General features: G+C 39.0%; 1 protein-coding gene across 1 annotated transcript in view; it reads left to right on the top strand.

Moving 5' to 3' along the window:
* Positions 1–1,053: 1,053 nt before the first annotated feature.
* cd40lg.S (CD40 ligand (TNF superfamily, member 5, hyper-IgM syndrome) S homeolog) overlaps positions 1,054–21,437 on the top strand; it is a 33,038-nt gene continuing 12,654 nt past the window's right edge. Inside the window, exons 1-4 of the mRNA XM_041574833.1 lie at positions 1,054–1,254; positions 3,547–3,684; positions 12,178–12,223; positions 15,156–15,218. Of these exons, the coding sequence (XP_041430767.1) occupies positions 1,111–1,254; positions 3,547–3,684; positions 12,178–12,223; positions 15,156–15,218 (391 nt within the window). The 5' untranslated portion in view covers positions 1,054–1,110. The remainder of the gene's footprint in view (positions 1,255–3,546; positions 3,685–12,177; positions 12,224–15,155; positions 15,219–21,437) is intronic.

Raw genomic sequence — 21,437 nt, forward strand, 5'->3', positions numbered from 1 at the left:
TAATAATTAAAATATTGAAAATCAACTAAAAAAAATTATATAGCTGGTGTAGTAGTAAAGCACAGCCAAACAAAAAATAGGTGAACCCAGTGTATCCATATAATGGCAATTGGAGCACTCATGGGAGTGAAGTTATATATTGGTGGTTCTCAAAATTTGGAGCTCTTGCTGGGACTAAAACATTTATAACCACCAATAAATAACTTCACTTATTTATATCACATGATTGATCCAATTATTAATATATATATATATATATATATATATATATATATATATATATATATATATATATATATATATATATATATATATATATATATATATATATATATTAGATTTGGAATGAATCATCCCTGGACCAGCACTTCCCTTTGTGAAACCATTCATTTTTATTTATATACACATGTTAATGTGTATATAAATAAAAATGAATGATTTCACAAAGGGAAGTGCTGGTCCAGGGATGATTCATTCCAAATCGAAGTTGTTTGTATATCCATACTGTATACCCTATAACACACTCAGTTTGATCAGTTTGATCAAAAGCAATTTTTTTTGGAGCACCTTGAGGAAAGTCACACTGACATTGGGAGAAGATCATCATCATCATCATCATTTATTTATATAGCGCTGTCAAGATACGCAGTGCTTTAAATACAGATAGCACTCAAACAATTAAAAAAACGCACATAGAAATCAAATATCTTGACTTCTGCAAAGGCATGGACTTTTTTTTAACCCAAGATCTATAAATGTTCAAATATATTCCATCAGAAGTGAGGTTTAATTTAGTCATACCGAATGATCTTTTTGGTAATTCCTAAGTGTGTACAGGCTGCCTTTGCCAAACATCATCACTAGGCAGCCAAGACTTTTGTATTGGATGAGTTAAAAATACATGATACCATGCTAACCACTTTTCCTTGACGCCAGTATGCAAGTGAAGTGAAATACATGTGAGGTTTTAGATACGATCGGTGAAGCTTCTGCATCAGGAAGTGTAGGCTTTAGGAGTGTGTTTAACTTTCCTGCTCTCATAGTGCACTCTCAGTGCAGCACAGTTATTAATGCTACATAGGCACCTAACTTAAAGTCGTCTTCCAACCGATGATCAATTCACACGCACACATGTCTCAGCAAGTATCTTCTTCAGCCATGAAGACAACCATGTGGATTTTCACGCTCTTTATTCTTGCACAGATTATTGGAACCTCTATTTTTGGTGTATATTTTTACAAGAAGCTGGATAAGGTAAGTCAATGAATATGGTCTTTTCTACATCAAATTCCAAATCTATTATGGCATCAGAATTGTGCAACAGAAAGAATAAATGATTAACATTGACATTAACATGATAAAGAAAAAGACTACTGCTTATTGATACACTAAACAGATTTTATTCCTATGTCCTTTTGAACTTTACATTTATCATTATAGTGTAGGTACATGGAGTAATGTGAAGGTCAGCCCGAAAACTTTAGAGCTGGCATTTTTGGTTTAACCTCCATTGCGTGTGGCTGAATGCAAGTGGAATTTGCACTTCTCAGTGCAGATAAATGGAGCTGGGAAGGGAGCGGATCCACTTCTTTCAGCCTACCAGAAAAAGTTCAGCTGAGCCAATGCTCCTTATGCCCTGGACTCTGCTTAATAACTCCCACCATATAGCAAGGGTTTTAGAAAAGAGCATCATAGGTGACAAAATGGCTGATGTTTTCTCTAGGGATGCGCTGAATCCAAGATTCAGTTCGGGATTCGGGCCAAATTGAAACTAATTTTAGCAGGATTTAGGTTTGGCTGAATCCAAGAGTACGGCTAACTGAATCAGAACCCTATATAACTGAAAAAATTTGGTGCGTGTGTCCATTTAGCCTTTACTTCGCATGCACATAGGATATTTCCACTTGTGTGTCACCTTTTCAGGTGCAGAAGAAGGGATAGGATTTGGCCAACTCTGTATCCCTAGATTTGGCCAGACCCTGAAGAGAAGGGTTTGATGCATCCCTAGTTTATCTACAAAAGATCAGTGGAACAACTAGAAGATGCAAAATAAGTGCTGTGATTGGCCATTTGTTAGCCCCTATGTGGACTGGAAGCCTACAGGAGGATCTGTTTGGCAGTACACCTATTTATAAGCAACTAAAACTCACCTCTGAGCCAGGGATTTAAAAATAAGCACCTGCTTTGGGGGCTGCTGATGGGCTGCAACATCCAAGGTTGCTGAGAAACATGTTTCTCACGAGCCACTGATTGGGGATCACTGTGCTAGAATATAAACGTAAGACTTGCAAAATAGAAATCACAGAGCAACTTTTTAAATTACTGGAGAACAATTATTTTAGGGACTCTGGTAAATTTTGGGAAACTGACTAGTTGCGCAAGCATATATTGTTATTGCAAATCAGTTGATTTATACTGTTTAAGATGCATAGAAGATTCATAGATACAAAACAGAATTATAGGTTAAGGCATTAACAGAATATTAATTCATTTGTTTCCATAAAATCATATTGGGGCTCATTTATCCAGGATCATTTTTGTGTACTGATGCTGCTGAACTGCACCAATACATTGCTTTGTAACAGCCTTGCTAAACTGACATACATGTTGCAGGCACCTATATATTTCTTTAGTGCAGCCATCAGATCAAGTATGGTCAACAAGTGGACCTGAAATGTTGCAAAGTTACAACCCTCAGCATTCCACTGCTGGTTAAATGCTGTCGAGCTGAGTTAGGAATAACAATGCAACAACATCTGGGTAGCTGCCGCTGTAGATGAAGGGCTCCATTCTTATGTTTTCCTGTAGACCTTTGCATATGACTTGTACTGATGCTGCTGAATATTAATTCATTTGTTTCCATAAAATCATATTGGGGCTCATTTATCCAGGATCATTGGGGCTCATTTATCCTGAAAACATTGCAGAGTTGTGGGAAAAACTATACAGTTTTTGTACTTAGTGTGCCCAAAAAATAATATCCTTACAGCTCTCATATAGACTGATATTAATTAGGGAGGGTAGTCAGCCAAGCTGCTTCACCCCTTGAGCTCTATGTTTTTAAGGTACTGCACCTACAACAGACATGGCTTGCACTGTATTTCTATAAATACAGTATATTGTGAGTGGGTCCCTAAGCTATAGAGCAGGTTTATATATATACAATCTCAGGTAATGTACAGCAGCACAGAGCTTGTGCAGTAAATCAGCAGAAAAGACTACAAGGAACTACTGGGGCATCTTCAGAGGCACTGATCTTCCTTGCTAAAGGGCTGTGGTTGCCTTGGGCACGTGTGCAAAATTTCTACCCTACTTCTTTGTTCAGCTTTAGTTCTCCTTAAAAATTGTTTTAATTTCCTTAGGATAACAAACAAATAAAGATTATAATTACATTTAGTTTTTTCATTACCTCTATTTTAAGTCAAATCAGGAGAAAGCATAATCTGGAATTCATACCATCCCTTTATGAATCTAGAGATGTTGTTGCTGCAACACAAAAATTTGTTGTTTATTTGTGTGTTTATTCCTGTCTCATTTTGTGAAAAGATTGAAGAGGAAATGAGTTTCAGTGCTGACTACCTGGTTCTGAGAAGAATACAGAAATGCATGAAGGGGGACAGTGTTGATCCAACATTACTGAACTGCAAGGAGGTGCTGGTTAAATTCCGCCAACTTATATCTGAGGTACATTCACTCTTTGGCTATAAGGTGACAGGGTGCTGTGAGAAGGAGTTCTTGTAGGAAGAACGTGCACTGTGCGGTTAGCATATTTTTAAAATTTCCGCTTGCAGAGTGGAATATGCAGCTAAGTCACACTTTTACATTCTTGTCTCTGAGCCTGTAGGATGCATTAATGTGCAGTTTGGTTAACACCATTAGTTTGTTTCATTGGTAAATATCAAAGGGGCAGTCCCATGGTCACTAAGGATTAAAACTCAAATTTCATACAAAATGCACTTAATATTTGCTTTTACTATTTTGTAATATTTCATAATATTATAATCACATTAGCAATTGGTTGCTATATGGTTGCTGGTGTCAGCCAGGGAATCATATTGAAGGTACATATTTTTCTGCTCCAGTTTAAAGCATTGTATTGTATTCTTTTTATGAGTTACAAATGATAATTTTTCAAGTTTCCTATATTTGAACATTGAAGATTTGATGTATTTGGTTAAGTTAGGTCATCAATAAGATGCCTCTAATGTTTATGTAAATTAGTTATTTCGGATGAACCTACTCCATATGTTCAGTTCGCTCTGACATTATTGTATAGGCCCTATACTATATACATATATACTATATACTATATAGTATACTATATAGTATATAGTATACTATATATATATATATCTATATATATATATATGTATATATATATATATATATATTATATACATTATTGCATAGGCTCTATACTATAGGGAAATGTTTGAGCATAGGCAAATCTGAGTTCTATAGTTACTGATGAGGACTGCCAGTTAGTAAATCAACCTTGAACACATTTAAATGCATATTAATTGCTGCAAAATAAAAATTACAAGGTAGAATTTAGTAACTGCTGTCAGTTGGTTGCAGATAGTTACAGCTCCCCAACTGCTACAGTTATATTTGCTTGTGTGATATACAGTACCTCTACTGTTCTAGTTCTCACTTGTGGACAAAAAAGAATGGAGACACACAGATTCCTCTAGGTGGGCCAAACAGCCCCTTATATGACAGTTGTACAAGATATATTTAATGATAAACATTACAGTGTACACACAAAAGTATGATATTGCTGGATCTCAGTTCTGGTTTATTTGTTGCTGTGGGGTTGTGGTTCATACTGGGCACAGGATTCAGTAGGGTAGAGGGGTACTGGCTGATTTGAGCTTAAGAGATATGTTGTGAGTGGTTATGAGTGAATATGAGTTGACTGGTGGTTCAACTCTCTCTCTCTCTCTTGTTGTACAGTGAAAGAAAGTAAATCTTGCGGATTATTCTTTCTCTCTATCTGCTACTTAGTTCCTGTGGCATAAATTGTGCCCATGAGCTCTTGTTAGTGGACAGGAACTTGGAATACAGTGAGATGACAGGAGAAAGTACATTTTCTGATGGTGAGAAGACTATACAGTTTGCTGGTGGAATGTATATGTTGAAAGAATATATATATATTAGGGTATGGGGTCTGTTGTGTCCTCCTAGAGCAGTGGTCCCCAACGAGTGGCTCTTAAGCAACATGTTGCTCACCAACCTATTGAATGTTACTCTCAGTGGCCTCAAAGCCGGTGATTATTTTTGAATTCCTGGCTTGGAAGCAAGTTTTGGTACCATAAAAACCAGATGTACTGCCAAACAGAGTCTACTGTAGGCTAACAGTTCCTGACAGTCCTTATTTGGCACCCCAGGGACTTTTTTCATGCTTGTGTTGCTTCCCATCTCTATTTACACTTGAATGTGGCTCATGGGTAAAAAAAGTTGGGGATCCATATCCTAGAGGTTCAGAAGAGGGTGTCAGGAGTCCTTCTCAACAAAACAAAACAGGCTTTAGCAGTACTACTCTTTTCTTCAATAACAGAAAATGCCCCATGGTGAAGACACACTTTTTAGGCTGGCTAAAGCATAAGGCTAATTAAGTAAGTAGTCACTTAATAACACTAACCTTCACTCCCAGAATGAAGTCTAAAAGGATCATTTATGAATGTACCACACATGTGGTGATGCTGAAATATACTTTGATCCATACACACTCCTTGCATTTACAAGTGCCATTGCGTTGGTCCTGAATCTTCTGCTGAACCATTAGCAAGTGCACTTATTGGCGCAGTGGAATAATAGAGCTACTGCCACCCTGAATTGGCATTTATTCCAGGGAACCCACAACTAGTTGTACCAATAGGAGCAGAAGTCTTGTGCTAAAAATAGTCACATTTAGGAAGTGATGAAATCATGACTCACAACTGAAAATATTAGCCACAGCTTGCATCTGAGGTGCTAGTGAACCAACACTAGCTTGTGCATGCACAATTTTGTTCCTTTGGACAATAGGACCAACTGCAGCAGAACTGCCCACACTGTTGCTATTATACCGGAATTATGGGCATAATGGTAAATTATGTTTAAAAAACTTGATTTGGTACAAAATTGTACCTTAAAAGAACAGTAACATCCAAAAAATTTAAGTGTTTTAAAGTAATGAAAATACCATGTACTGTTGCCCTGCACTCGTAAAACTGGTTTGTTTGCTTCAGAAACACTACTATAGTTCATATAAACAAGCTGCTGTGTAGCAGTGGCAGAAATTGAAAAAGTCTATATGGCACAGGTTAAATAGTGGATAACAGATAACACCATTATGTTCTACAGAGCTTATCTGCTGTGTAACCTGAGCCTTTTCTCCTTTGAGTGGCTGCCCCCATTTCTACACTGCAGCTTTTGGCATCCAAAGCCAATAGGCATTTTCCCTAATTCTTTCTTTAACTGCTCAAAGGAATAAAACCAACTGTATAGAGGAATTAAAGCAGTGGTTAGGCCCTTTAGAGTTGACTGAATAACTAAAATTATTAAAAAGGTTGAAGTTTGCATATTTGGAAGATATTTTAGTTCCAATATAGCTCACTGTATAAAGAATTAGGGAGGGCTATGGAAAGTGAAAAGGAAGGTTATGGACATTCAGCTTAACCACAAAGAAAATATAGGTAGACAGACACTGCAAGTGAGTGAGTAACATCTTCACATCAACAAGGGAAAACAAAGAGAGGGAAAATATCTAAATTCAACTTTAATTATTTCCATTAAAATAACTGAATATTGTCATTCTTATCTATGGGAAAAAGTTTTGAAATAAAATGTAATCCAAACAGTGAAGCCTACCCCAAAATATTCCACCTCCTACTGTCCACAAGCATGGCTCATTGAATGTGACTCATGACTCGATGGAGATTTCCTTTGCCACTAGTAGAGCACAACTGAAAATGGAAATAAAAAAGGAAAATCAACAGCTGCTGAGCACCTAACAACAAAGAATCTCATGTATTCGCACTTGGTGGAAACATACATAAAAGAGAAAACAAATCTTTTAAGAACATCTTTATGTTGCCTGCCACTGCTATAAAACTCATATTAGTTTTTGTAAGGTAAACCACAGATTGACTTATTGCGGACACAAAGGTAAAACACATGTAAGCATCTTCATAAAAATGATATTAATGGTAAAAAGAGAATATTTAAAAGATACAGTAATAACACTTGGAGGCACATTTATCAAAGGTCGAATTTCGAATTCATGTGAGTTTTTGTAACTCTATTAAATTAGAATATACTCGAAATTCGATTGGGGGGTTATTTAATAAAAAAATTGAATATCTAAAACTCGGAACAAATTTTACCGACTTGAAACTGAAAACTGAAACTGAAATCGAATTCTAATTCTTTTTTTTCAGAAATAAACTTGAATGTCAGGAAGGCTACTTACATGTCCAAATTGGTCCCTGGACCTCTACCATTGACTTATATGAACTTGGCAGAGTTTTAGGTGGTGAATAGTTGAATTAGAATTTTTCAAAGAGCCAGAGTTTTATAAATCTCGAAATTCAAATTCATATTAAAATTTGAATAGAGTTTGGATAATTTACAATTCAAATTTGAGAGTTTTGACGTTAAAAAATTCGAAAATTTTAATATGATTTTTCAATTCGACCTTTAAAGAAATACTGCCACGTTCCTATAAAAATCATAGGAATGTGTCAGTATGAAGTAAATGATGCACACGGAATAGTTCCCCGCAAAGCCCCCTGCAAAGCCTCCCCAAAGCCCCGCAAACCTGTGTACAGCAGACCGTCTGATCTTCAGCTTTCCTTCACTAAACCTGATGCCCCAATATTAGTGATCACCAACCAGTGGCAGCGAGCAACATTTTGTTCACCAGCCTCTGGGATGTTGCTCTCAGTGGCCCCAAAGCAGGTGCTACTTTAGAATTCCAGGCTTGGTGGCAAGGGTTGAGTGTAGATAATGGAAGCCACTTTTGACCATTCCCTATTTTTAAACCACACCCATTTAGGCCACACTCACTTTAAACCACACCCATGTTATTACAAGGAATTTTAAAACCATGTCCACATTAATGGTGGTAGCACACCAAAAAACTAAATGGTTGGTGCTCCTTGCAAGGATATTAAACCAACAAAAATAGGGGCACAGGATACAAAGTATGTTGATCACTCAGCACATAGAACCGGTGGTCCAGGTGCACCAGCCCCAGACCCTCATCTTATGGAGCAGATAAATAAACAGCATGCAAAATTTAGGTATCGGGCACCTCCAAAATCAAAGATAAAATTGTAATATTTATTGTAGATTCATTAAATAAGGAACACTATCTCCATTAGCCCTACACCCCTTTAAGACTCATTCCCCTTTTTTTGCTTTGAATTTAAATATGTTTTGTATCTTGTTTTCTATTGGTCATGTCTCCTATAAACGCTGACTTCCTGGAAGGTAAAGATAGCCCATGATTAAGGGCACGAAATGCGTAGAGCCACTGGAGATAGTGATCCTTTTTTAATGAATCTACAAAAAAATTTACAATTTTAACTTTGATTTTGGTTGCCCTTGTGGATTTTTTTCTGAGTGCCCGATACCTCAATTTTGTATGCTGCTGACTGCAAGGATATCACTCATCGCTCATATGTGAAAAATGCATAATCATATTAAAACATACCCCATACACCCCCTCAGTGCATGATTAAACACCTTAGGGGCCCTAACAACAATTTCCAAATGCCAACAAACTCCCAGAACAAACCCTACAAGGCTCACGTCCCACAGGCAAAGTATAGCGCACACAGGGAGCATTGGGCAGACAGAGTATGGCACATACTAGGAGCATAGGGCAGGCAGAGTATGACACACACACAGGGAGCATAGGGCAGGCAGAGTATGACACACACAGGGAGAATAGGGCAGGCAGAATATGGCACATACTAGGAGCATAGGGCAGGCAGAGTACAGCAGGAGACAGGGAAGCCTACCAGGACCACTCTAAAATGAACAGTTCATACTGTGCTACATACAGTGACACAATGCTGGTGCCCATCCAGCAGTTTGTCTGAGGTGGGAATAATGGAGACACTTTCAGTCTGGTTTGAGGTGTGAACAGTGCAGGACTTTAGGGGTGTGAACAATAGAGTTGTTGCAGGTGGGAACAATGCACACATTTACAGTCAAAATTTGAGTTGTAAACAATGCAGGGGCCAGTTAATCTCATTACTGTTACCTTTTACAGTTTACACCAGGTAAGCAGTCACAGCAGGCATTTCATATGGGGGCCACACAAGGGGGTCATGTGCCGGATGCGGCCCAAGGGTGCTATCACTTTAGGCAGGTTCTGATTTCAGTACAGGATTCTGAATAATGAGTGGTATTTATTGCTGTGTGGTAAAAACAGCATATTTCCCCATAACAGAATCACTTCAAAGTATAAAAATATTCTTAATGTCAATCAGCAAGAAAGGTGCGCTATTAACCTTATCAATCCTTAAACACAAGCACCTAAAAAGAAAAGAAACTACACATAGAGTAGTACGTTCAACCCTTCATAGAATTAGCTCTGATGTTAGAACTACTCACAATCACGATCATCAAACATGGGCGTGCAGGATATTCTTTTTATCAGGGTATATGCAGTGTTGAAGCGTGCGATGTTTCTACAAGAAAGAGACGCTACAGATGGTGAAGAATCGTTAGGAGTCCGGCTTAGACCCTGCGGGTCCTAAGGACTTACCAGACAGCAGTCAAAAGAGAGCGTTGGAAGGCTCGCAAAGGGACCGCTCAATGCCGGCGTGTTTCCCAGGCGTTGTTTAGACTCCGCTCCCTAAGTTCAGACAGCCTCGCTCACACAATGCGCGTCCTCAAACACTGCTGTATCTTCTCGCACAATCAGTCGGCTCGCCTCCGTTGCCGTGCAAAGGTTAAATAAGTGATTCGGAGGGGGATTAATCTATAATAAACTTTTATTTCATTAACACAAAAGGCCCAACGCGTTTCATATCCTACGATACTTCCTCAGGGGCATCACACGTGTAACATCACGTCAGAGATTATATAGGGCAGATCATTATTTCATTAGCCTAATTGATAATTGGCTACAGGATTTCGTTTTCAAAACTTACAATTTCGTTTAAAAATACCATCATTATAATAAATTACAATAAAAGAATTAATTTAAACACACTTAAATAATCATAAAACATTATTAAGTTAAAAAACATTTCAAATCGATTTCTATATTTAAACCTTTAGGGGCGAGTGTTTTGAGTTTGTGTATCCAGTATGTTTCTTCACGTGATATTATCTGTATAATATCGCTTCCTCGCCAATGATTTTTCTTTTGTACTATTCCCATAAATTTTAAAAGTGAGGGGTCTGAATTATGATGGGTTTTAAAATGGGCTGAGACACTGTGTGTCAATACTCCCTTTTTTATATTATTCATATGCTCCCTTATTCTTATTTTCAGAGTTCTATTCGTTCGTCCTATATATTGTAGATTACTAATCTACAATATCAGAGCTAATTCTATGAAGGGTTGAACGTACTACTCTATGTATAGTTTCTATTCTTGTCTTCTTATTGGCATACCTAAATTAGACATAGTAATGCCTTTCCCCACTAAGGCTTGTACTTCAAGAAAAAGGGTATTGGGGGTATTGTCTTTATTTCTTTTTCAATAAAACAGATCATTTTGCTCTTACTTCTGTAGCCCTTTAATTACAAGAGTTTTCTTCAACAGAAATAGAGATCTTTATAAACAACCCACTTCCCTTATTGCTGTTACAAGCTTACGCAAGAAATAATTATTCAAGGGGTTCAACCATGACCGTTTGCAAGCTGGAGAATGGAAGCACCTTCAGTATAATAATTATGCCCTGCCAGCTGATATCAAATTAATATCAAGTTAACCAACAAATAAAGCAGAAATAAGTTTAACTCATTACATTGAACCCATGTTAAACAAAGGGTATATTACCCTTTTATATTATTTTTTCATTTAGACAAACTAGCTCCAATGTATATACGTGTGAGTATCATACACATACATTTTTATATATAATACACAATTGTCATGAATATCCTGTAAATTATACTCTAAATGGTGCTTAGTGATGTCATCATTCATAATCAGTGCTGAATGATGTAATTTCTGTCCCATGACTCACTTAAACTTATTGGGTTATAATAAATAAAGTACCCCCTTTTGTAAATATGAGGATATTAGTCACCTTGGAGTACCATGACCTTTATTAAATCTTTCACATAATTGTTGTGCGAGATATTAGCTTCCTATAACTCATATGACTGAAGGTAGGTCATTCATGAAGATATAAAGAAGTGTCTTTTCTTCTCTGAATCTTGTATACTTATATACTTACATATACTGTACATGTATGGGATCCATTATCCGGAACCCTATTTTCCATAATTCTCTGAATTATGGAAAGTCTGTCCTCCATATATATAATGATAAAATAATCCAAATTTTTAAAAATTATTTTATTTTTCTTTGTAATAATAAAACAGTGGTTTGTACTTGACCCCAACTAAGATATCATTATTCCTTATTGGAAGTAAATCTAGCCTATTGGGTTTATTTAATGTTTATGTGATTTTCTAGTAGAGATAAGGTATGAAGATCCAAATTACGCAAAGATCCGTTATCTGGAAAACCCCAGGTCCCAAGTATTCTGAATAACAAGTCCCATACCTGTACTATAAAATGCAACAAATGAGTAGGCTATGCTGCCCTTTTCTTAAGTCAGCATGTCTTCTCTGAGCTATAATGTGCTCTACGGATTAGAGTTCACTCATATACAAAATAGCTATCAACAATCCCCCTTAATTATGGGGAAATAGGTCAAGTCTGCAAGTACAGCAAAGTGTATTTTTATTTCCTTTAAATAGCATAGTTGAAATGGAATAAATAAGAGCGGTCCTGATGCGCCAGTAGCATTAATGGTGCTGGCGGCAGTTGTTCACGTTAGAATGCACTGAACTCTCCAACCCGGATCTCTACCCTTGTATTTATGAGACTTTACTAATATAGCCAGCTGAATATACACTTAAAGTTTCATTAAATGTATGTATTAAAGTGCCATTCGGCTATGACTAATCTTAACAATTGCATATTCTTCATTTTAGATCATCAAAACAGACACTTCAGGAGAAAAAGTTGAATACCGGAAAGGTAGATTTTTACCTGCCATGGTTGTTGATTACAGTAAATAGAATACCGATGTTTGTCATATAGCTTTTGGATTCGTTTTATGAATCGGAGATGGACTCGTATGATTTTTATATTTGCTCACTGCAAAATACCTTTTAGCAAATCCAAATATATATATATATATATATATATATATATATATATATATATATATATATATATATATATATATATATATAGTAAACACAAAGTTTGTTACACCCTGGCAAAAGGCCCTCTATTTGCTCACTGCAAAATACCTTTTAGCAAATCCAAATATATATATATATATATATATATATATATATATATATATATATATATATATATATATATATATATATATATATATATATATAGTAAACACAAAGTTTGTTACACCCTGGCAAAAGGCCCTCTAGTGGGCCAAAACATTGGTTCTTGCTATAATGTATTTTGATGCATGTGTGTGTGTGTGTGTGTGTGAATGTGGCCACAATATTAATACCATTATGTTGGCAGCATGATACCAAAAAAATATATATAGATTCTTTAGGGTGTGTATATGCTGATTTATGACTGTAGATGTAGTAGTTGCAGATAGCAACCAATCAGCAATTAGCTTTGGATTGTATATTACAAATTACAGAATGAAAGCACAATCCTGATTGGTTGCTACCAGCAATTCCCCTTGTGTAAGTTAGAAGCTATATAAGTATGAATAAACTCTATTGTGTTGCTGTGCACAGAATACAATTATTGATATCTATTCAGATTGGTCCCTGCCTAGTGAATCCACAACTATAATTAATTTCTTTATGAGTCAGTTAATTTATCTGTATTGTTTTAGAGAAGTGATCCCCAACCAGTATCTCGTGAGCAACATGTTGCTCTCCAACCTCTTGGATGTTGCCCTCAGTGACTTCAAAGCAGGTGCTTATTTCTGAATTCCAGACTTGGAGGAAAGTTTTGGTTGTATAAAAACCAGGTGTACTGCCAAACAGAGCCTCAATTCAGGTTCGCAATCCACATAGGGGCTACTAAATGGCCAATCACAGCACTTATTTGGCACCCCAAGAACATTTTTCATGCTAATGTTGCTCCTCAACTCCTTTTTCTTCTGAATGTTGCTCACAGGTTCAAAACGTTAGGGATCTCTGTTTTAGAATGTTGGAGGATACAAGAGTAAATGACACAAACCTATACAGTCAGAAGGAAAACATTCATCCTCCATTTTAATAGTTTTCTGGATGGAATTTTACCCAGTACCTATCTTAAATCAATGCACCACTGTGCCCATCTCTCACCCATCTCACCCTACTGACCAATATTATAGGTGCAATATAAAAATTGATCTTGCAACAAAAAGTTCTCATTGTTAATAAATCCTTAACAGGCGAGACCCTTTGATCATACTGTAAGTGGGGAATGTACTAAAATGCTCAAAGTTTGACCAGGTGGCAAAAAAAACAATGTTTTCATTTAATGAACTGACTGGTTCTGCTATAGATAAGAGCTGCAGTATACTTTGCACCTTTTATTGCATAACCCCTAAATATCAGCATACGGGTGAAATGGAGTCTTAAATAAATTGAAAAAAAAAAATTACATGCTAACATTACTCCTACCAGTGTGTAATAGAAAAGTATTGTAGTTCAGGTTTGATTTAAAAAATTAGATACAATTTACTGTTGGCTTCTATAATAGTTAAAAGGTTAGAGGGGCAGAGGGTTTTGTTTGGAAGGTTTGTCATTTTGCAGTTTATGAGACTCTGCGGAGGATACCGAAAGCTGTGATGCAGAATATTTTTATGCGTAGGCTATTAGTGAAATATAACAAAGAGCTTATCAGTATATGAATCTAGAGGTTGAAATGTAGCATATTTGGCTTAATTATAGCATACTAAGTGAGCGTTTCCCATCCTTGTAGGATTTTAAGTCAGAAAGGAGTATTTCAGCAGATGTTACACCTGTCTAATTGGCAGGTCATAGTGAGAGATGAATATGAGAAATGAAAACTACATCACTTCACTTGTGGGAACAAGATCCAGTGATGACTGTGCCCCGAGAAGTAACTCCTGCACATCATGGCTTTCTGGCTATCATCAGACAGTTTATAATAGAATTCATATTTATTAATAATGCTCACTATGGAATTACTATAGCATCTTATCTTCATGTTGTTTGCAAAGTGTATCACATTTTACTTTGCATGAACATTAATTATACTATAGCTCAAAATCCATTAGCCATATAATATTTATTTTTGGACTGCTTTCAAATCACATTTGGTTATAGAGATCACCTTAAAGGAGAAGGAAAGCTATAAGACTATATTTATTCTGCAGAATGCTTTACCATACCTGAGTAAAAAGCACTAGAAGATCTATCTGTTTGCTTAGGATAGCAGCTGCCATATTAGCTTGGTGTGACATCACTTCCTGCCTGAGTCTCTCCCTGCTCACTCATAGCTCTGGGCTCAGATTACAGCAGGTAGGGGAGGAGGGAGGGGGGAAAGGGGGGGATAGAGGAGCAAACTGAGCATGCTCAAGCCCTAGTGCTGGAGGTTTATGCTGAAAACAGGAAATCTGATACAGAGGTCCATGTATAAACAATAGAAGGAAAGAAATGCGGTGTTTCTTTTGACTCAGATCAGCATTACTTTGAGGGTTTACTAGTGTATTTATATAGACCTTTCTGATAAAGTTTACTTAGTTTTAACCTTTCCTTCTACTTTAACAACCAGTTAGTTTTAGCATTCAAAAGTGAAATGATTATATCTTTTTTCATATTTTCTGTTTGTGGTTACATGTACTTGAGACAAAAAAGTACTTTTATATGGCTATTCAATGAGTCGATAAACTGCTGTGACCTGAACGTTGTTGACAGTACTTGCATTAGCCGTCAGTGCCCTCATATACTTTTGTTTCCCACAGCTACAAATCAAGTTTCCAAAAATGAGGTTCAAGGTGAAGAGAAGAACAAATTGCCAAAAGAAGGTATTATTCATCAGAAATGAAAAATCAATGTTATGTAAATGAGTTTAATAATCAGCACGTTAATTGGTATTGGATGAAATGTGTTGGGGTTGCTTTCTCTTCTGCAATACAACACCTGACTAGTATTTCTTCTCTCTCTCTCTCTCTCTCTGGGGATGACTTGTTTATAAATCTTTACTCAAGGTTACTTGAGAGAAAAGAAAGATTGAATCAGCAATTAATAATAGAGTTGAACTAAGCAATAGTTCAGAGTAAAAAAAAATGGTTCTCTGTAGTAAAGAGATACCATTTATTAGCGAACTGATATAAAGAATGCAGGTGCCTAAGGTTTAGGGCATGTATTCATCAGGCATACAATATTAAAGATGTTAGATCTTTGAAATCAAATCAAAATCAAATCAAATCAAAATCAAATCAAATCAAAATCAAAGATCAAATGAAATTAAAGGGGACATTATTCCGAATTCTTTTATTATACAGCTTTTTATGTCTGGGTGATGGGTCCGCTTTAAATGGTATCGCATTCCACAAATAACATTAATAATGAAACAAGGTCCTTTTATCCCGTCATTAGCATTAATACATTTTCATGGCAATTAACTTCAAGGCAACTTGAAAATTGTTTCTTGGGATGCCCATTGTAATCTTCAATAAAGAAGCTGCTGTGTGTGAAGAGATCCTAGCAAGGGCTGGATTATGCGTGAAAAACATACACATATCGCTAAGAGATAGATCCCGAGTGGGAGACAGGGAGAGTTACAAAAAAACCCTTTTCTTTTCATATACTGAGATTCCGCTGCATCGTGAATACGACAAACATCCTGTTTGTTTTAGGGAGAAATCTGTCATCACGTGCAGAATCTGTGAGTGGAAAATATAGTCATTTCAAACAAAGTATGTATTAATTTATAAAGACACAAAAATGAGTTTCTTCATTTCCTGCAGTGTTTCAGCTCAAAATTACTCACAAGGTTTACTTCAATATACAGAAATAAAGCAGCGGTGGTATGAATATTTAAATATATAATTAGGATTAATATATGTATATATATATATATATATATATATATACAGGTATGGGACGTGTTATCCAGAATGCTTGGGACCTGGGGCTTTCCGGATAATGGATCTTTCCACAATTTGGATCTTCATGCCTTAAATCTACTAGAAAAGTCTACTAGAAAATCATGAAAACATTGAATATACCCAATAGGCTGGTCCTGCTTACAATAAGGATTCATTATATCTTAGTTATTTTAAACTCCATGTTGCCAGCACCCTCGACAAAAAGGTTTACATGCCTGGGTGCAGTGTCCCACGTATTTATCCAATCCAAAATGCAATAATGTCCGCACTCTCGGGACTTCTTAAAAGGAAAAACTGTTTTATTGTAGAGGTTACAGACTGACTTTCAGCCTGGTCCCCTTTGAGAATAGGGATGTAGCGAACGTCGGAAAAAAAGTTCGCGAACATATTCGCGAACTTGCGCAAAAATGCGAGCGGTTCGCGAACGGTTCGCGAACCCCATAGACTTCAATGGGAAGGCGAACTTTAACATCTAGAAAAGACATTTCTGGCCAGAAAAATGATTTTAAAGTTGTTTAAAGGGTGCAACGACCTGGACAGTGGCATGCCAGAGGGGGATCAAGGGCAAAAATGTATCTGAAAAATCTGCCTGTGTGTGCTTGGAAGAGATAGTGTAGGGGGAGAGCTGTTAGTGATTTCAGGGACAGATGATAGTAAGTTTGCTGGCTAGTAATCTGCTTGATACTGCTCTGTATTGGAGGGACAGAAGTCTGCAGGGATTTGAGGGACATTTTAGCTTAGGTAGCTTTGCTGGCTAGTAATCTACTGTTCTCTTTAAACAACTGCCATACGTTGACCTTGTAGGCATTGTTTGCCCAGTTTTTTTGGACGCAGCCACTGAAGCACAGTTGCCAGAAAAAATATGCCATATAAATGCTGAAAATAGTCATTTTTCGCCATACGTTGACCTTGTAGACATTGTTTGCCCAGTTTTTTTGGACGCAGCCACTGAAGCACAGTTGCCAGAAAAAATATGCCATATAAATGCTGAAAATAGTAATTTTTCGCCATACGTTGACCTTGTAGACATTGTTTGCCCAGTTTTTTTGGTTGCAGCCACTGAAGCACAGTTGCCAGAAAAAATATGCCACATAAATGCTGAAAATAGTCATTTTTTGCCATATACGTTGAGTCAACGTATGGCAAAAAATGACTATTTTCAGCATTTATATGGCATATTTTTTCTGGCCTCTGTGCTTCAGTGGCTGTGGCCAAAAAAACTGGGCAAACAATGCCTACAAGGTCAACGTCGTTGACCTTGTAGGCATTGTTTGCCCAGTTTTTTTGGCCACAGCCACTGAAGCACAGAGGCCAGAAAAAATATGCCATATAAATGCTGAAAATAGTCATTTTTTTGGTCGCAGCCACTGAAGCACAGTTGCCAGAAAAATTATGCCATATAAATGCTGAAAATATAAATTTTTTTGGTTGCAGCCACTGAAGCACAGAGGCCAGAAAAATTATGCCATATAAATGCAGAAAATATGCATTTTTTTGGTCGCAGCCACTGAAGCACAGTTGACAGAAAAATTATGCCATATAAATGCTGAAAATATAAATTTTTTTGGTTGCAGCCACTGAAGCACAGAGGCCAGAAAAATTATGCCATATAAATGCAGAAAATATGCATTTTTTTGGTCGCAGCCACTGAAGCACAGTTGCCAGAAAAATTATGCCATATAAATGCTGAAAATAGTAATTTTTTTGGTTGCAGCCACTGAAGCACAGAGGCCAGAAAAATTATGCCATATAAATGCAGAAAATATGCATTTTTTTGGTCGCAGCCACTGAAGCACAGTTGACAGAAAAATTATGCCATATAAATGCTGAAAATATAAATTTTTTTGGTTGCAGCCACTGAAGCACAGAGGCCAGAAAAATTATGTCATATAAATGCAGAAAATAGGCATTTTTTTGGTCGCAGCCACTGAAGCACAGAGGCCAGAAAAAATTAAACCAGTAGGGTTTGCACCCTAGTTTGTAACGGTGGCGGAGGGAGGAGGAGGACGCTAAAGGACAGCTGTGTGTGGAGTCATGAGGCTTGAAGAGAAGGACAGCTGCATAGAAGTCAGAACAAGTCTTCCGGCGTGCAGTAACCCTCCGAGATCCACCCCTCATTCATTTTAATAAAGGTCAGGTAATCGACACTTTTGTGACCTAGGCGAGTTCTCTTCTCAGTTACAATCCCTCCTGCTGCACTGAAGGTCCTTTCTGAGAGCACACTTGAGGCTGGGCAAGACAAGAGGTTCATGGCAAATTGTGACAGCTCTGGCCACAGATCAAGCCTGCGCACCCAGTAGTCCAGGGGTTCATCGCTCCTCAGAGTGTCGATATCTGCAGTTAATGCCAGGTAGTCCGCTACCTGCCGGTCGAGGCGTTCTTTGAGGGTGGATCCAGAAGGGTTGTGGCGCTGCCTTGGACAGAAAAACATTTGCATGTCTGACGTTACAGACTGGCCAAAGGGCTTTGTCCTTGCAGGTGTGCTCGTGGCAGGATTACTGGCACCTCTGCCCCTGGAATGTTGATGAGTTCCTGAAGTGACATCACCCTTAAAAGCATTGTACAACATGTTTTGCAGGCTGGTTTGTAAATGCCGCATCTTTTCGGACTTGTGGTATGTTGGTAACATTTCTGACACTTTATGCTTGTACCGAGGGTCTAGTAGCGTTGCGACCCAGTACAGGTCCTTCTCCTTAAGCCTCTTGATACGGGGGTCCTTCAACAGGCATGACAGCATGAAAGACCCCATTCTCACAAGGTTGGATGCAGAGCTATCCATCTCCGCTTCCTCATTATCAAGGACTGCATCATCCACGGTCTCCTCCCCCCAGCCATGTACAAGACCAGGGGTCCCCAAAAGGTCACCACTAGCCCCCTGGGAAGCCTGCTCCTGTTGGTCCTCCTCCTCCTCCTCCACAAAGCCACCTTCCTCCTCTGACTCCACTTCTGGCACCTCTCCCTGCGTTGCAGCAGGTGCCTGGGTTCGTTCTGGTGATTCCGACCAGAAATCGTGCGCTTCCAGCTCCTCGTCACGCTGGTCTACAGCCTCATCTGTCACTCGTCGCACGGCACGCTCCAGGAAGAAAGCGAAGGGTATTAGGTCGCTGATGGTGCCTTCGGTGCGACTGACCATATTTGTCACCTCTTCAAAAGGTCGCATGAGCCTGCAGGCATCGCGCATAAGCACCCAGTAACGGGGGAAAAAAATCCCCAGCTGTGCAGATCCAGTCCTACCACCCAGTTCAAAAAGGTACTCGTTGACGGCCCTTTGTTGTTGCAGCAGACGTTCCAACATAAGGAGCGTTGAATTCCAGCGAGTCTGGCTGTCAGAAATCAAACGCCTGACTGGCATGTTGTAGCGCTGCTGAATGTCAGCAAGGCGTGCCATGGCTGTGTAGGAACGTCTGAAATGGGCCGACACCTTTCTGGACTGGGTGAGAACGTCCTGGAATCCTGGGTACTTGGAGACAAAACGTTGGACTATTAAATTTAACACATGTGCCATGCAGGGCACATGTGTTAAATTGCCTAGTCTCAACGCTGCCAACAGATTGCTTCCATTGTCACACACCACTTTTCCGATCTGCAGTTGGTGTGGGGTCAGCCACCGATCGGCCTGTGACTGCAGAGATGACAGGAGTACAGATCCGGTATGGTTTTTTGCTTTCCAGGCACGTCTTCCCCAAGACAGCGTGACAACGGCGTACCTGGCACGTCGAATAGCCTAGGGGGAGCTGGGGGTGCACAGGTGTGGAGGAGGAGAAGGAGGACCCAGCAGCAGAGTAAGAAGAAGAAGAAGACGAGGTAGAGAGCGATGGAGGAGTAGAGGTGGTGGCAGAACCGCGTGCAATCCGTGGCGGTGACACCAACTCCACTGTTGTTGTTGAGCTACCCATTCCCTGCTTCCCAGCCATTACCAAGTTCACCCAGTGGGCAGTGTAGGTGACATACCTGCCCTGACCATGCTTGGAGGACCATGCGTCAGTAGTCATATGGACCTTTGGCCCAACACTAAGTGACAGAGATGCGGTAACTTGGCTCTGCACATGTTGGTACAGGTGTGGTATTCCCTTTTTAGAAAAAAAATTGCGGCTGGGTACCTTCCACTGCGGTGTCCCAATTGCTACAAATTTGCGGAAGGCCTCAGAGTCCACCAGCTGGTATGGTAAAAGCTGGCGGGCTAAGAGTGCAGACAAGCCAGCTGTCAGACGCCGGGCAAGGGGGTGACAGTCAGACATTGGCTTCTTACGCTCAAACATGGCCTTCACAGAAACTTGGCTGGTGGCAGATGACTGGGAATGGGAACAGGTGGTCAAGGTGGAAGGCGGAGTGGAGGGTGGTTCAGACGGGTCAAGGAGAGCAGAGGTAGAGCAGTAAGATGCTGGACCAGAAGGAGTGTGGCTTTTAGTTTGCCTGTTGCCTTTGAGGTGTTGCTCCCAAAGTGCTTTGTGCTTGCCGCTCATGTGCCTTCGCATAGAAGTTGTACCTATGTGGCTGTTGGGCTTACCAAGGCTCAGTTTCTGACTGCACTCATTGCAAATTACAATGCTTTTGTCAGAGGCACACACATTAAAAAAATCCCACACTGCTGACTTTTTGGAAGTGTGCGATCTGGCGGTAACAGTAGAAGTTGGCGGAGTTGGCGGTATTGGCGGCAATGGCGGGTGCGTTGGCCGGCTGAACACAGGTGCCGATACATGTTGTTGCTCTACTGATCCCTGCGGGCTGTCCTCCCTGCTTCTTCTAAGTCTTATTCTCCTACTGCCTCTCTGACTCTCCGTCTCTCCATCTGAACTACCCTCCTCTTGCTCTCTTCTACTAGGCACCCACAAAACATCAATCTCCTCATCATCATTCTCCTCAGATGCATCAATTTCTTCTGACACATCACAGAAGGAAGCAGCAGCGGGGACCTCCTCCTCATCACTCATTATGTCCATCTCTATCGTGTTCTCTGCCAGAATTAAATCTGGTGTAAGGTCCTCATCTCCTTCATCTTCTTCTGGCAATAATGGTTGCGCATTACTCAGTTCAAGAAACTCATTGGAAAATAACTCCTCTGACCCCAGTGAAGAAGGGGCACCGGTGGTGGAGGAAGTGTTACGTGGGGTGGCCATAGCAGTGGAGGATGAG

This window comes from Xenopus laevis, chromosome 8S, assembly GCF_017654675.1.
Source record: "Xenopus laevis strain J_2021 chromosome 8S, Xenopus_laevis_v10.1, whole genome shotgun sequence".
NCBI classification, from domain to species: domain Eukaryota; kingdom Metazoa; phylum Chordata; class Amphibia; order Anura; family Pipidae; genus Xenopus; species Xenopus laevis.